The sequence below is a fragment of the Petaurus breviceps genome, unplaced genomic scaffold (genome assembly GCF_028583685.1).
Source record: "Petaurus breviceps papuanus isolate PSGF00001 unplaced genomic scaffold, PetGlider_PUasm1.0 174, whole genome shotgun sequence".
NCBI classification, from domain to species: Eukaryota; Metazoa; Chordata; class Mammalia; order Diprotodontia; family Petauridae; genus Petaurus; species Petaurus breviceps.
The window spans coordinates 64,506,679-64,520,367 of record NW_027185761.1 but is presented as its reverse complement, the minus strand read 5'-3'; the positions used below and the strand labels follow the sequence as shown (position 1 = coordinate 64,520,367).

The 13,689-nt window shown below is 44.8% G+C and overlaps 1 protein-coding gene across 2 annotated transcripts in view; it reads right to left on the bottom strand.

Moving 5' to 3' along the window:
* Nucleotides 1–507: 507 nt before the first annotated feature.
* IL17RD (interleukin 17 receptor D) overlaps nucleotides 508–13,689 on the bottom strand; it is an 89,078-nt gene continuing 75,896 nt past the window's right edge. For both annotated transcript variants that reach the window (XM_069084342.1, XM_069084343.1), the window contains exons 12-13: nucleotides 12,530–13,469; nucleotides 508–8,681 (exon numbers count right to left, since the gene is read on the bottom strand). In XM_069084342.1, the coding sequence (XP_068940443.1) occupies nucleotides 8,569–8,681; nucleotides 12,530–13,469 (1,053 nt within the window). In that variant the 3' untranslated portion in view covers nucleotides 508–8,568. The remainder of the gene's footprint in view (nucleotides 8,682–12,529; nucleotides 13,470–13,689) is intronic.

Sequence of the window (13,689 nt, the reverse complement as noted above, 5' to 3'; positions counted from 1 at the left end):
TGTGTGTGTAGATGTGTGTGTGTGTGTGGAGACAGAGACAGAGAGACAGAGACAGAGACAGAGAGAGGAGAGAGACAGAGACAGAGAAAGGAGAAAGACAGAGACAGAGAGGAGAGAGAGAGAGAGAATGGAAGCTCCTTGAGGGCAGAGACTGCCTCAAATACACTTCTGCGTTTGTAGCCTCAGCATCTAGCACATGCCTCATACACAGTTGGTACTTAGTAAGTACATGTTGATTGACTGGGTATAGGTCCCCTGGCAGAAGGGGACTTTGCACAAGAGGCAATGAGCCCCGAAGGTCAGAAAGCTCCTTAGACTGCTCTATAAAATCACAGGTCACCAAGAGGTCAGCCCATTGTCCTCTGGGGCAGGTAGGTCAGCTGCGTTCAGAGGGCAGGGCACTGCTTAAGCAGAACCAGGTTTGGGTGGTTTTTCACCTTTCCCAGACAACACTCAGAAAGCATTCCATCCAGGGGAAGAAGTTCTTGAAACACCAGACGGCCAGAATATTAAAATGTAACTTTATTTGATGCAAACTTTCTAAGGTACAAAAAGTACATCTTACAAACATCAGTCACTGCCTATTGTCAAATATGGACATAATTATGTACAAAAACAAATGAAAAAATTACTCATTTTTTTCAATGTAAAAATAGAGCCTATTTCTCAGTCTGATCTTGCTAATCTTCTTCCACAGGGAACAGAAACCTCAGGATGAAAAGAACATCATTCATCCACAGGGTTTTTTTTTTCCTCTAGAGTTTAACACAAACACACTTTTAACCTCTGAAAAATTCTGTTTTTACTAACAAAGAAAATAGTAGTTAGGCTACTCTCTAAAATGCATATTAACATATTTGGTTTTTTTTTTTTTTAACAAGAGTCTTTATTGCTTGCTGGTCTCAGAAGAAAATTCTAACGGAATTTGTGGAGGCCCAGAAAACTGCTTTATGTTGGGGGAGGAGAAACAATGGCTAGACCATGGTTCATCTGACAAAAATGGGGGAGGAATTCTTAGTGGACCACAAGCTCAACATCAGTCAACAGTGTGATGTGGAAAGTGGTAATTTAAATGACATTGAGAGGCATGGGTCTGAGCTGTCTGTTGTAAACTTAATTAACGAGGAGTTGATAGTCTCTCTGTACTCTGCCCTAACACAATGTGTCAGAAGTCAAGATTTCTAGTTATCACATTTCTGCAAGAATATTGACAAGTCTCAAGTCATTCCAAGGAGAGTGACCAGGCAGGTGAACTATAGTCACACCACTTGAAGGATGTTAGCCTGAAAAAGAGAAGGCTCAGAAGGACCTGAGAAATGTTTTCAAGTACTTGAAAGGCATCAAGCGGTTCTCCTTGGCCCCAGGGGTCAGAATGAAGACTAAAAGATGGAAATTGTATAGAGGGATGTTGGCTCGATGCCAGGAAAACCTTACAAAAAGCTGAGTGGAAAAGGCTGCATCTGGAGGTAGTGAATTGCCCCTCACTTGAGGTCTTCAAGGCAAGGCAAGGCTAGATGGCTTACTGCATATGCTGGCCAGGGGGTTATTCTCCAGTTAGGGATTGGTCTCGATGGCCACCAAGGAGCCTTCCAAGACTGAGATTCTGATTTCTTTTAGTACTTCTACCAACATGCTCAGTATCAGATACTTACTCAAGTAAGGCACTGGGTCCAATCTGGAATGTTGGACTTTGTGTAAAAAAGAAAATATCAGGAGTGAAAAATCCTGAGGCATCAACACAGGTATTATGAATTCAAGTTGGCGGACTTATTTATCCCTGAAATAAGAAGGGCAGGACTCACTAGTGGTTCCCCCGCAGGAGGAAAGGGCCCAGCTGCTGAGAGCAAAAGAAAGCCAGTTTCCATTTATCTAAGGAGTCTATATGGGCAAAGACGTTCCAGGATAGAAGAATGGGTTGGAGAATATCCTTGGTTACTGGAAACAGTTGGAGAACGTCTTCTGAAAATCTAGATGCGGGCGCTCTATCTCACGTCTGAGAGTCTAGGTGCTGCCCTTCCTGAAGGCAGGGAGGGACCACCCTCCTAAACCCACAATTCTGAGATCTGAATCAAAGGGATTTACTTACAGTAAGAGCACTCCCTTTGTTTCCATCTGCTGGGAGAAGGAAGATAGTATGGCATTAATAACCTAACACCTCATAATAATTTTCAATTTGGCTTACAAAGCTTGTTGAGAAAGGCTATTTTGAATGTGTTATCTTCCTGACTCCAGGGTTGTACTCTATTCACTGGGCCACCTAGCTGCCCCTTGAATGTGTTATCAAAGGAAGCTTTGGTAAGATGTTTGCAATAATGCAATATTGCATTATTGTTGTGTCAGATTGAGAAATCGAGGATTCCTTATCTGCATAAACAGAGGGACACTCTGGGAGATAATCCAAAAGTTTATATTGGGCATTGGCGCACATGTCTCATTATCGTGGTATGATAGGATGGTGTCACATACTCCCCAACCTAACCATTACCCATTAAGCCAATGGAATTCCACAACATGGAAACATGCTGAGTGGTAGGGTCAAGTTGATTCATGATGAAAACTAGGTTGCAGGTTACTCACCCAGAAACATTGAGAATTAGAAATTGTAGGTGTCAGGGTTTTTATGAGGAGATGCAGTGTGTGTTCAATTCCATGCCAGAATCAGCAGGGCATGATATGTCCACCATGTTGCAGTCATAAGGTGCACTCGACAGGCATCCTTTAGCACCACTGCCTGGAGAGCACTATCCTATCCCTGCCCTCAGGGAGCTTACTGTCTACAAAGGGGCCTAATTCCATACATGAACAACTATACTATAAAGTAACACTAATGAAATGACTTCTTTACCAACAGATTGCTTGGATATTGTGAATGAGAAAGGATCTGAAGAAAGCCTTTGAACACTTTTCAATGACTCATCCAGGATCATTTCAAAAGCCCTGACAGAAGGAATTTATAGGAATGAAAATATCCACAACAAATTAATACTAAACATCAATGTTCTATTTTACCAATTCTTCCTACTAAGCTAAAGTCTTTGGAAAAAAATGTAGTATCAGCACCCTCTAGATGTCACCCTAAGGCAAAGTCTTGGTTGTCCCACCTTAGTTACAGGTCTAATCTTATTGAAATGAATACTCAAGTAGCACAGACTGTAATCCACCCATAGGTGCCTATAAATCTTCTGGGGCTGGGGGAGGCACAAATATTACATACAGAGATGAATTAAGATCAACAACCTATAACCCTCTCTATATATACAGGACTTCTATTTCCTAAGTGACTCCTGCTTGTCCTCAAAACTTCCTTTTCTAAATTTCCCTCCTAAGTAACAAACTTTGGTGGGAACATGACCAGTTCAGGTCAAGACCTTATCCCATCAACAATCTTGTGTTCATGTTGATTTAACCTACTAGTGAACTCCTTTCAATGGTATTAACTTTCTCTTAGGGTGAGGAGAGTAAGAACAAATATGAAATCTAGAGCCCACCAAGAATCCGACTCCTCTAAACCCATCACTCATCATTATTTCCCCTCCCTGGGGAGTGTTGACCCAAAGGCAGCTCTGGCTTTAAACCTGGGAGAGAAGACTCTGCCCCATCCCCAGATAGGTCTTGGTGAAGATGAAGAATGAAAACAAAAACAGCAAGATTGGGGAATGGGATAATTGGGTTTTGTTGTTCAGTTCTACCTGAGTTAGACTTCCATAATGAAGTTTGGTTATTTTGTACAAGTTAAAGAAATACCGGCATAGTGGTTAAAGGGCTGGCCTCTGAGTCAGAGGTTTCAGTCCTGCTGCTGAGGCTGTTACTTAGCATCTCAGTTCTCCAGAAAACTCTCTGAGACAATTAAATTACAAAAAGGATGCCAATGTGGATTGGCATAAATTCAAATTGTAGGTCTGAATCAAACCAAAACAAATTGGATTCCCAGGGCATCAGAAACACCCATATTACATATAAAGTATCAAGACACAATCCAAACCAAAGGGAACCTTTTAAAATTATCTGCTATTCCCAATAAGATACCTAGTGTCTCCATGGGTGCATTAATTGACCCTACAAGATAGTGTACCAATGACTAGTATGTACCGGGTGACTTGGAAACCCGCAATATCTTTTTATTTTACTGTCTTCTACCAATAGCTTGTGCTCAAACTGTGTCCTTGTCCTGTTGGACTTAAACCTTTGTAGAAGTAGGTTCCTGTCTCCTAAAGGCTCTCTTTAGGTCTTCAGTGTTTGTTTGCCACAGTTAAGAGACTGCCTATCTAATAAGGCTATTAAAGCAATCATTTTATCACACTAAATTTGGGTCTTCAAGTGGCTGAGCCACATCAAACTTCCATGCAATCCATCCTCACTTCAGGTGTTCTAATTTGCATTTCTGGTGCATTCAGGTGATTGAGGGCATTTTTTTAATGTGGCTGCTGACTGTTGGCATTTCTTTTGGAAATGTCTTATCTTTTGGTCGCTTACCTATGGGAGAATGATTCTTGGTCTTCTATATTTGTATCCAATCTCTACAAATCTTGGACATCAGACTTTTACCAGAAACATTTTGATGCAAAACCTTTTCCCTAATTCAGTTAGCATTTATTAGTACCCACTATTTACCCAGCACTGTGCTACGTGCCACAAAAAGGGTGGTTTCTAATATATACCAAGTTGCAGTCATTTACTTTGCGCAAAAGTTTGACAGAAATTGTCCCTTTGCCTTCGTGTTTGTGAGGCATTTTTGGACTTAAGAAGACACAAGTACGCCACCTTCCACATGGGATATGTAGCTACCCACCATGATGGGAGGAGAACTCTGATTAGGGAGCCAGCACAAGGCTGGAGGGGGTGGCGGGTAGGAGAGAACGGGTCTCTCTTTCAATCAAATGTATCACTTTATGAGGAAACCTGTTGCTTTTCATCAAGCAACGTGACTATATTCAAGCAGCTGCACATGGCCACATATCTGATGCCAGAGAAGAGATAAGCACGTTCCTGTAACTGGAGGCTAGCAGCTGCCTGGACAAAGCCCTGGGCCAATTATTTGCATCAGGGAGCTCTTGGATACAAGCTCTTTTCCCTAAGAGTTTATGACTTTAACAGCTGTATTACTTGCACATGGGAAGATGAGAAAGCCTGTCTCCCTTTCCTTTTCTCTCTTGCTTGTGGCAAATCCCAGGGGAGGAAAGAAGGTTCTCTTATTACTGTGGCTCCTTTTTCCTCTTGCTGCTGGTTCCCCCACCTAATGCCATCAAGAAGAGTGGAAATACTACGTAGCCCTGATTCCCAAGACGGCAATAATTCCACAGCATTATCAGTGACTGCGATTGGGGAACAACAGCATCACTGAGCAATCACTGGATACCTGGGCTTCACCAGCGATACTACAGTACACTTGTGATGCAACAAAAAATATTAAAAATATATTCTGACCTGGAAAACAGAAGTCATGTCAAGTTTTTATAGAGACTAAGGATTTGCCTGTTACCTCACCCTTCCAAATCTGCTAGTTCCTTGCCTCCAGGATTCAAAGCCCCAAATTGTTAGGTAAAAGATGCGAATGAAGTCTTTTCTTGAGCAGGGAGGGTATCAGGGAGAAAAACGTTACAACTGATCCAAAAGCATCTTTTTGGGAAGGTTGCTGACTTTAAGATTATTAAGTCAGTGAATCGTGGGCAGCCTGGTGGCGCTGGAGTCAGGAGGACCCGAGTTCAAATCCAGCCTCAGACACTCACCATAAAAACTAGCCATGTGACCTTGGGCAAGTCACTTAACCCCAACTGCCCTCCAAAAATAAAGCAAAAAAAAAAAAGTCAATGAATCTAAGTATGTTGCCTTCTTTAGCAACAGGAATGTAGAGGGTGTTGCAGAAAGACCATCACACTTTCTGTCCTTAAAAAAAAACTGCCTCAGTTTAAGCACATCCATTCAATAGCTAAGTCAGTAATTTCAAGCCATTGTAGTGTATTTTGTAGAATTTCCACTCTTATCATTGGAGGATCAACAGTTTTAGAACCTGAAAACAGACCAATGCTGATTTGGGCACAATTATGTTGGCATGGAGGTGAAGGGATGAATTGAAGGACCTGGGATACCCAAGTCTGACACGGAATGCTAAAGACATAAAATGGCAAGGCACCAAAAGAAGAACAATTGAAAAGACTTAAAAACTTATCAACACAATAACCTCCCATGATCCTGGGGGGCTGATGCTACCCACTGCCTGACAAGGGGGTGATGGTCTCAGGGCAGAATGAGACTCCAGTTTTTGGATATGGCCAATACAGGAATCTGTTTTACTTGACTGTGTGTATTTGTTATAAGGGGTTTTTCCCTCTGTTTTTGTCTTCTAATGGGGAGAGGGGCAAAAAGGTGGAAGGAAAAAAAATTATTTACTGAAAAAAATTAAATAAAGCTTTTAAAAAGAGAGAGAAAGACCTTCCTGGCAACATTCTGTAATACAATCCTAGAGAGATGATTTGTGAACCATGGCTTCATCATGATCTGGTCATGCCAGACTGGTCTCATTTCCTTTTCTGACACCAGTAACCAGACCCTCATGCCACAGGAATGCCAAAGACACAGTGTGCTTAGACATGAACAGAACATTGAGTGAGTTACACTCTTCTGGTGGATGAGATGGGAAGCTGTGGGCTGGATGGAGGCATAATTGGATGGATTTGGGTCTAGCTGAATTACTAGGGCTTAGAGAGTTATAATGAGTGGGTCAAGGTCAATAGGGAAGGTGGAAGACTACAGGATTGGCGGTTTTTATTGGAGGAAGGTATAGAAAGCACGTTTGGCAGATTGGCAGGTGACACAAAACAAGACTGAGATGGATAGCTGTCACACTGGATGAAAGGATTCAACAAAACCTCACCAGGCTGGAACAATGGATGGCCTGACTCAAATAAGCTAAAACTTGATAGGGATAAAGTTGGATGCTAGCTGAAAAAATCAACTTCCCAAGCACAGGATGATGACCTAAGGTCAGACTATAAATGGTTTTGGTGAAAAAGATCCAGGATTGGGGGGCACAAATCATCAGTGTGATATTAGAACAAGATAAGTAAATGCTCTCCTGGGCTGCATGAAGGAAGCCTGGTGTTCTGAATGAGGGAGATTCCTCTCTCCTCGGCCCTGCTTAGTCCATACCCGATGGACTGTGCTCCCATTCTAGGAAGGATATGGACCCAGAAGTCACAGTCAGAGGGAAACCTAGGTGACAAAAAGACCAGAGATCATGCCATACAAGGATAGGTCAGAGGAAATGAGGAGGCTAAATCTGGAAAAAAAGAAAACTCAGTGGGGACAGCACAAGTGAAGGGCTGTACCACAGAAGAGGGATTAGCTTTGTTCTTCTCGGCCCCCAAGGGCAAAACTGGAGGAATAGAGGATTTAGACTTAAGGTCAAGAAAAGCTTCCTAAGGGGCAGAGCTGTCCTAACATGAAGTGGAGTGCCCCAGGAGGTAAGGGCTGCCTCTCACTGCTGGTCTTCAGGCAGGGACCCAATGGAGGATGGTTTGTTGAGAACAGAGTAGAGCTAATCCTTGGGTCAGATATAGGGTTGGATTAGGTGACCTTCAAAATCCTTTCCAATTCTAAGATTGTTATCCCCTTAATAAAACAAATGTATGCCCAGCTGACCTTTGACTTAGTGGAATCATGATCGAATCATGGATTGTCTCAACAACCGACTTTCTTTGTGAAAGGATGGTCATGTATAAGACAGGGACTAGTCCTGGACACACATTTCCAATCACTTCCAGTCTCAGAAAATCATGAATTTCAGATTGGAAGAGATGTTTCCGAGGTTATCCAATCTACTCTTTACACATAAGAAGACCGGAAGCTCAGAGGAGGGGGGCAAGGGGCTTATTAAAGGTCACGCAGGTAGTTAATGACAGGTAATCCAGACCCTTAGACTCCAAATTCAGAACAAATTCCACTACACTGTATTGCCTGTCTAAACTTAATTTTTACGTGTGTGTGTGATTATGGAGGTGAAGATTTGTTACTTTTATCAAAGTAACATTTCCCAGGGACTGGGTGACAATTCTAGACACAGAAAAACCTATGTCTACAATTTCATTACAGATTTTTGTTCCATGAATTATTTCAACTGAAAATCCACATCTCCTTTTGGTGCTAAGTACAGCCAAATGGACCTTACAGACACAATGAGGACGGCCTATTTCTCTCTCCCAGAATGCTGTTGCTTTTCTAACGCCTCTTTCCTTCTGCCACGGTTGCAGATCCAAAGATGAGTTCTAAGTGTAAAATGGTAGGAACAGATGAACGTAGTCAAAGGAATCCAGTTAATGTGAGGAAATGGGCATTCTGTGCTTATGGACTCCCCTCGCGAAGCTCTCTTAAGAGTCTGCAGATGACGGGTTGTACCAAACCCAAGGGTGGAGGGAGGGGCAGGAAAACCAGGACTGGCCAAAAGCTCCCTCTAAACATCCAAATGGAGGGTTTTGTTCCTTCAAGTAGGCGAGGTGGCGGGGCAAGGGGCTGACCGACACAGGCGCTGTCCGCTGTCGCTAAAGTGGCAATGCATTAGAACCCTCTGTCAGGTTATAACGGGCCGACCACTGGGAGCTCGTCGGTCAAACTGTGCCCACTGAGTCCAGCTCTACACGCTCCGGAATCTACACACTTGGAAGGGAGGACAGGGGGCTCCTCTTCACCTGCAGAGAAGAAAGAAAAAAGTGATGGGGGGGGAAGGAGGACAGTGAACTATGGGAGAAGCCATGACATTTGCTTGTCTGTGAGCATGTTGCTGCTTTTCTGTCTTCATGATCCCAGAACCCATAAAAGTATATGCTTGTTGAATGACTATCATTTCTTTTTTTTTTTTTTAAGCAATCAGGGTTAAGTAACTTGCTCAAGGTTACACGGCCAGTTATTTCTGGGTGTGGTGCTGAGTGTCTGAGCCCGGGATTCGATCTCCAGGTCGTCCCAACACTGGAGCCGGTGCTCTTACTCACTGAGCCACCTGGCCGCCCCAATGACTATCATTTCTTCCCCCAACCCCTCCTGTTTACTTTGTAAATATATATTTTATGTGTACACATTTTTTCTTCCTAGCAGATTGTAAGTTCCTTGAGGGCAGGAACTGTCCTTTGCCTCTTTTTGTATCCCTGGCGCTTATTTAGCACAGGGTCCGACACATAAAATATGTTTAATGACTGGCTGAGTAGACTGGATGCTCCCTGAGGGTCAGGGCTCCTTTGTTTCTGGTTTTACACCCCTAGAGCCAAGTTCAGTGTCTGATAGGAGTAAGTGCTTAGTTATTGAATTGATGTCATTGAAAGAATGCTGGAGGGGCGGCCAGGTAGCACAGCGAGTAAGAGCACTGGCTCCAGTGTCGGGATGACCTGGAGATCGAATCCCTGGCTCAGATACTCAGCACCACACCCAGAAATAACTGGCCCTGTAACCTTGAGCAAGTTACTTAACCCCGATTGCTTACAAAAAAAGAAAGAAAGAAAGAATGCTGGAATTGAAATCCTACACTTCGGTTCAAATTTATCTCAGGCCGTTACTAGCTGTGTAAACATGAGTAAGACTCTGAAACTTCCAGAGCCTCAGGTTTTTAATCTGTAAAATGGGGATAATAACATCTGTAGCATCATCTACCTCAGAGGGCTAGTGTGAGGAAAATGCATTACAAACCTTAAAGTTCTTTAGCAGTGTCAGTGGCTAGGAATTTACCTGGGAGTTCATTATAAAAATAACAATAATACCTAACATTTATATAGCGCCTACTGTATGCCAAACACTTTATAGCAATTGTTTCATTTGATCCTCAGAACAACTCTGGGAGGAAGGTGCTATTATACCACCCATTTACAAAGAAGGAAACCGAGGCAAACAGAAGTTAAGTGATTTGCCTAAGGTCACACAACTAATAAGTGTCTGAGGATGGATTTAAACTCAGGTCTTCTTGACCCCAGGCACTGTGCCACCTGACTGACTTACTGAGCATATACTAGGTACTGGTAAACAGAAATATAAAAGGGAGTGAAGTCCCTGACCTCAAGGAGCTTGCATCCTAATTGGAGAGACATGATGTTCATAGAGGAGTACATTTCCTATTAAGACACAATTTTTGAAAGCAAGCAAAGCCCGGAAAGTACAGTCACCTGAATTCTGACCTCTGGAATGAACTGCAATGACTGAGCAAGAGAGACGATGGAAAAAGCTTTAATGGGCAAGCGGGAGACATTAATACTGTCCTGAAAGGGACATCTGCGAGTTTAAGGAGGGACAGTTTGAGGGGAGGCTGAAACCTTGTGGGGTCATGCTCAGCTGAGCACATGCATGCAATGCACACACACGTGCAACAATGCACACATGCCCACACACATACACAAAGTGCACATGCCCACATACACAGGCACACAGTGCAATGCAGCACACACATGACCATGTTCACACATACATATGCACACACAGTGCACATGACCACAGTGCAATGCAGCACACACATGACTGTGCACACGGTGCAACACAGCACGCATGTCCACATACGTGCAGCACATGACCACACACATGTGCGGCACATGTCCACATGTGTGCGACACACGGCCACACACGTGCAGCACCCACACGTCCACAGCGCAATGTAGCACACACATATGCAACACATACACACACGTGCAGCACATATGCCCACACACAGTGCAATGCAGCACACACGACTGTGTGCACACATACACATGCCCACAGTGCAATGCAACATACATGCCCACATACGTGCAGCACACGACCATGCACAACAGATGTCCACACATGTGCAGCACACACATGACCGTGTACACATGTGCATGTGCACACACAGTCCATCATGCAAGACAGGTTTGGATCAGTCGCTTCTCGGGCACACAGTGAGGGGCATTAATTACCCAGGAGGAGATGCAGACTCCCCCACACCCAGGTTCCTGAGGCGGTCTGCATTTCTGTTTTGTTCAGATATCTCTGGCAGTTCCACCACCTCCAGGACAAATATCCACCCTCATCATTCTGCTACTTGCAAAGCCTTCCCCCATTTATTCTCACCTAGATTTCCAGTCTAATTTCCAATCATTCCTTTTCCTGAATCAGCCTGTCTGCTGCTCCCTGTGCACAACAGCCAATTTCCCACCTCCATGCCTTTTCCCAGACTGTAGCCCACAACAAGAATGCATTCCCTTTGGCTTCAAAGTATAGCTCACTTATTACCTCCCATGTAGGACCTAGACCTTTCCTGAACCATGCTGCCATATGCCGACCCCCGACCCCCATCACAGCTAATGTTCTCTATCTATTGAAATTGGGGCAGTGTTGTAGTGGATAAAGCACTGGGCCTGGAGTCAGAAGGACCTGAGTTCAAATTCAGCCTCAGACTCTTCCTGGTTGGGTGACCCTGGGCAAGTGTAATGAGAATGTAAATTTTAAAGATCTTCCCTGCCCCTAGGCTAAAATGCACCTGAAGCCTGGGGAGGGAGGCTTGTTTTTCAGCAGATACTTCTTGATTGGCCAGTGAGTCAATAAGGTTGTTACATTCTCTGAGCCAGGAGAAGGCTATATAAGCCCTGATGTGTAGCTTTGTTTTGGGACTCACTTTGAGAAGTGTTCTGTGATTTGATCTGAATTCTGGGAAGCCGTTGTTGAGAGTCCCCGGGCTTTGAAAAACCCAGATGTGGAAACCCAGATGTTGACTGGGTATGGATGTAATGGTTGGACAGTTTGGAAAGCTGTCTACTTGATCTGTTAATGTCTTGATAATTCTGTCTGTATATTTTGAAGTTTAGGGTGCTGACCTTTTTCCCCTGAACAAGGTAAACGATATATGTCTGACTAATTAAAGTAAGCTTGTTAACCCATTTTGAGTTGCTTTCCTTTAACAAAGCAGATCCAAGAACCTGTATTGGCAGACACCCTGGGGACGCGCTTGGGGTGCTTGCTGCTACAGCAAGTCACTTCACCCTGTTTGCCTCAATTTCCTCATCTGTCAAATGAGCTGGAGAGGGAAATAGCAAACCCCTCCAATATCAAACCACTGCCAAGTAAACCCCAAATGAGGTCATAAAGAGTCAGACACAACTGAAAAGACTGAACAACAAACTTCTTGAAAGTAATTTTGTATGAGCCCATCTCCCTCCACATATAGTTTCCTCCCAGTAGAATGTAAGCTCCTTTGGTGCCAGGGTGCTCTGTTTTTTTCCCCTGTACTCCCAAAGTCTCACACAGGGCCATACATATTTGGCAAGGTGGAAAGCCAGACCTAGGATTTTATCGGACTGGGGGGGGGCTCCCAGTGTGTAAATTCCCTCCAACAACAGGTCAACAACTCTTGTGTAGCTTACAGGGTCAGAGCCGACTGTGAAAGGGAGAGTGAGTGACTCACCCAGGGTCACACAACCAGCCTGGATTAGCAGCAGGCCTGGGACCAAGGTCTTCCAAGGCAGAAGCTGGCCCTCGAGTCCTTGCACAAGGCTAATTCCCTATTTTGCCATGATGCACACTTGACGTTTGATAAATTGACACTCACCCAAGCCTGAAGAAGAAGAGACACTCCCTGTGATGGAAGAGGTGTCCATTTGGTCTATCAAAAGTCCTTCCATCAGAGGCAGCGACAACTCTGAGGATGGCACAGAAGAGTCATAGATGCCAGAATCCCTGGGCATATCGGCAGGACCGACCGCCTTCACAGTGTGCAGCAAGGGTCGGAGAACACAGCTGCCATCGTGAGTGTCCTGGGAATCCCCATCTTCTTCCAGGCTTAAACGGGGCAGGCCCGAATGGGAGTCTGGAGCACCAGCACCAAGGATGGGGGCTTCCGCCTTCAGGTAGAAGTCACCTTCAGTCACCTGCTTGCAGACAACATCATTCAGCACCAAGCCAGAGTCAAATTTCTCCATGATGGGCTCCTGGTAATGTAGTGCGGGAGGAGGGAAAGGGAGGAACTGTTTCTCAAACCAGTCGGGCTCCTGATCAATAAGCTGGTGCATGTTGCAGATTGCCACGTACAGGGACCGCCCAGACTTGCTCCGAAAATAATTCCTCTTGCTGAGGTTAGCCGGATAGAGGTCTGGATCCTGTGGGCTGAGATCTCGAGAGTGCAAGTGAGAATAGAGCTGGGGGAGGTGATCCATGAGCTTGTATTTGGTGCTCAGGTCGAGCACTCCGGGAACATCGCCCTCGCAGGAGTAATCGAAGTAGACGGCGATGTATTTGCCCAGGTCGGCCGAGCTCTGCTTGGCCTGGCGGAGCTTCTCGGAGATGGTGCTCACGGCTGCCAGGAAGGGCTCGCCTCCGTCGGCCGAGCCTCGCCTCCCTCCCCTGTGCTTACAGCTCTTCTTCTCAACAAAGTACTTCATTCCCTTGGAGCACACGACAATGACAAAGTGGGACTCCCGGATCTTCCGGGTGAGCCACTCTTTCTGCCCCTCTTGGCACATCTCGAAGTCTTCCCATAGATCCAGAGCAACCTATAGGAAAAAATGGAACCTTAAATGAATGGCAAGAATACAATGCACTAGAGGAGGGAGGGGAAGAGGAGAGGGAAGAAGGGAGAAGGGGTAGAAGAGAGGGAAGAGGGAAGAAGGGGAAGAAGATGGGAGAAAGGGGAGGGGAAGAGGGAAAAAAGGAGGGGGAACAAGATGGAAGAAAAGGGAGGGGAAGAGGGAAGAAAGGAAGGGAGGGGGGAAG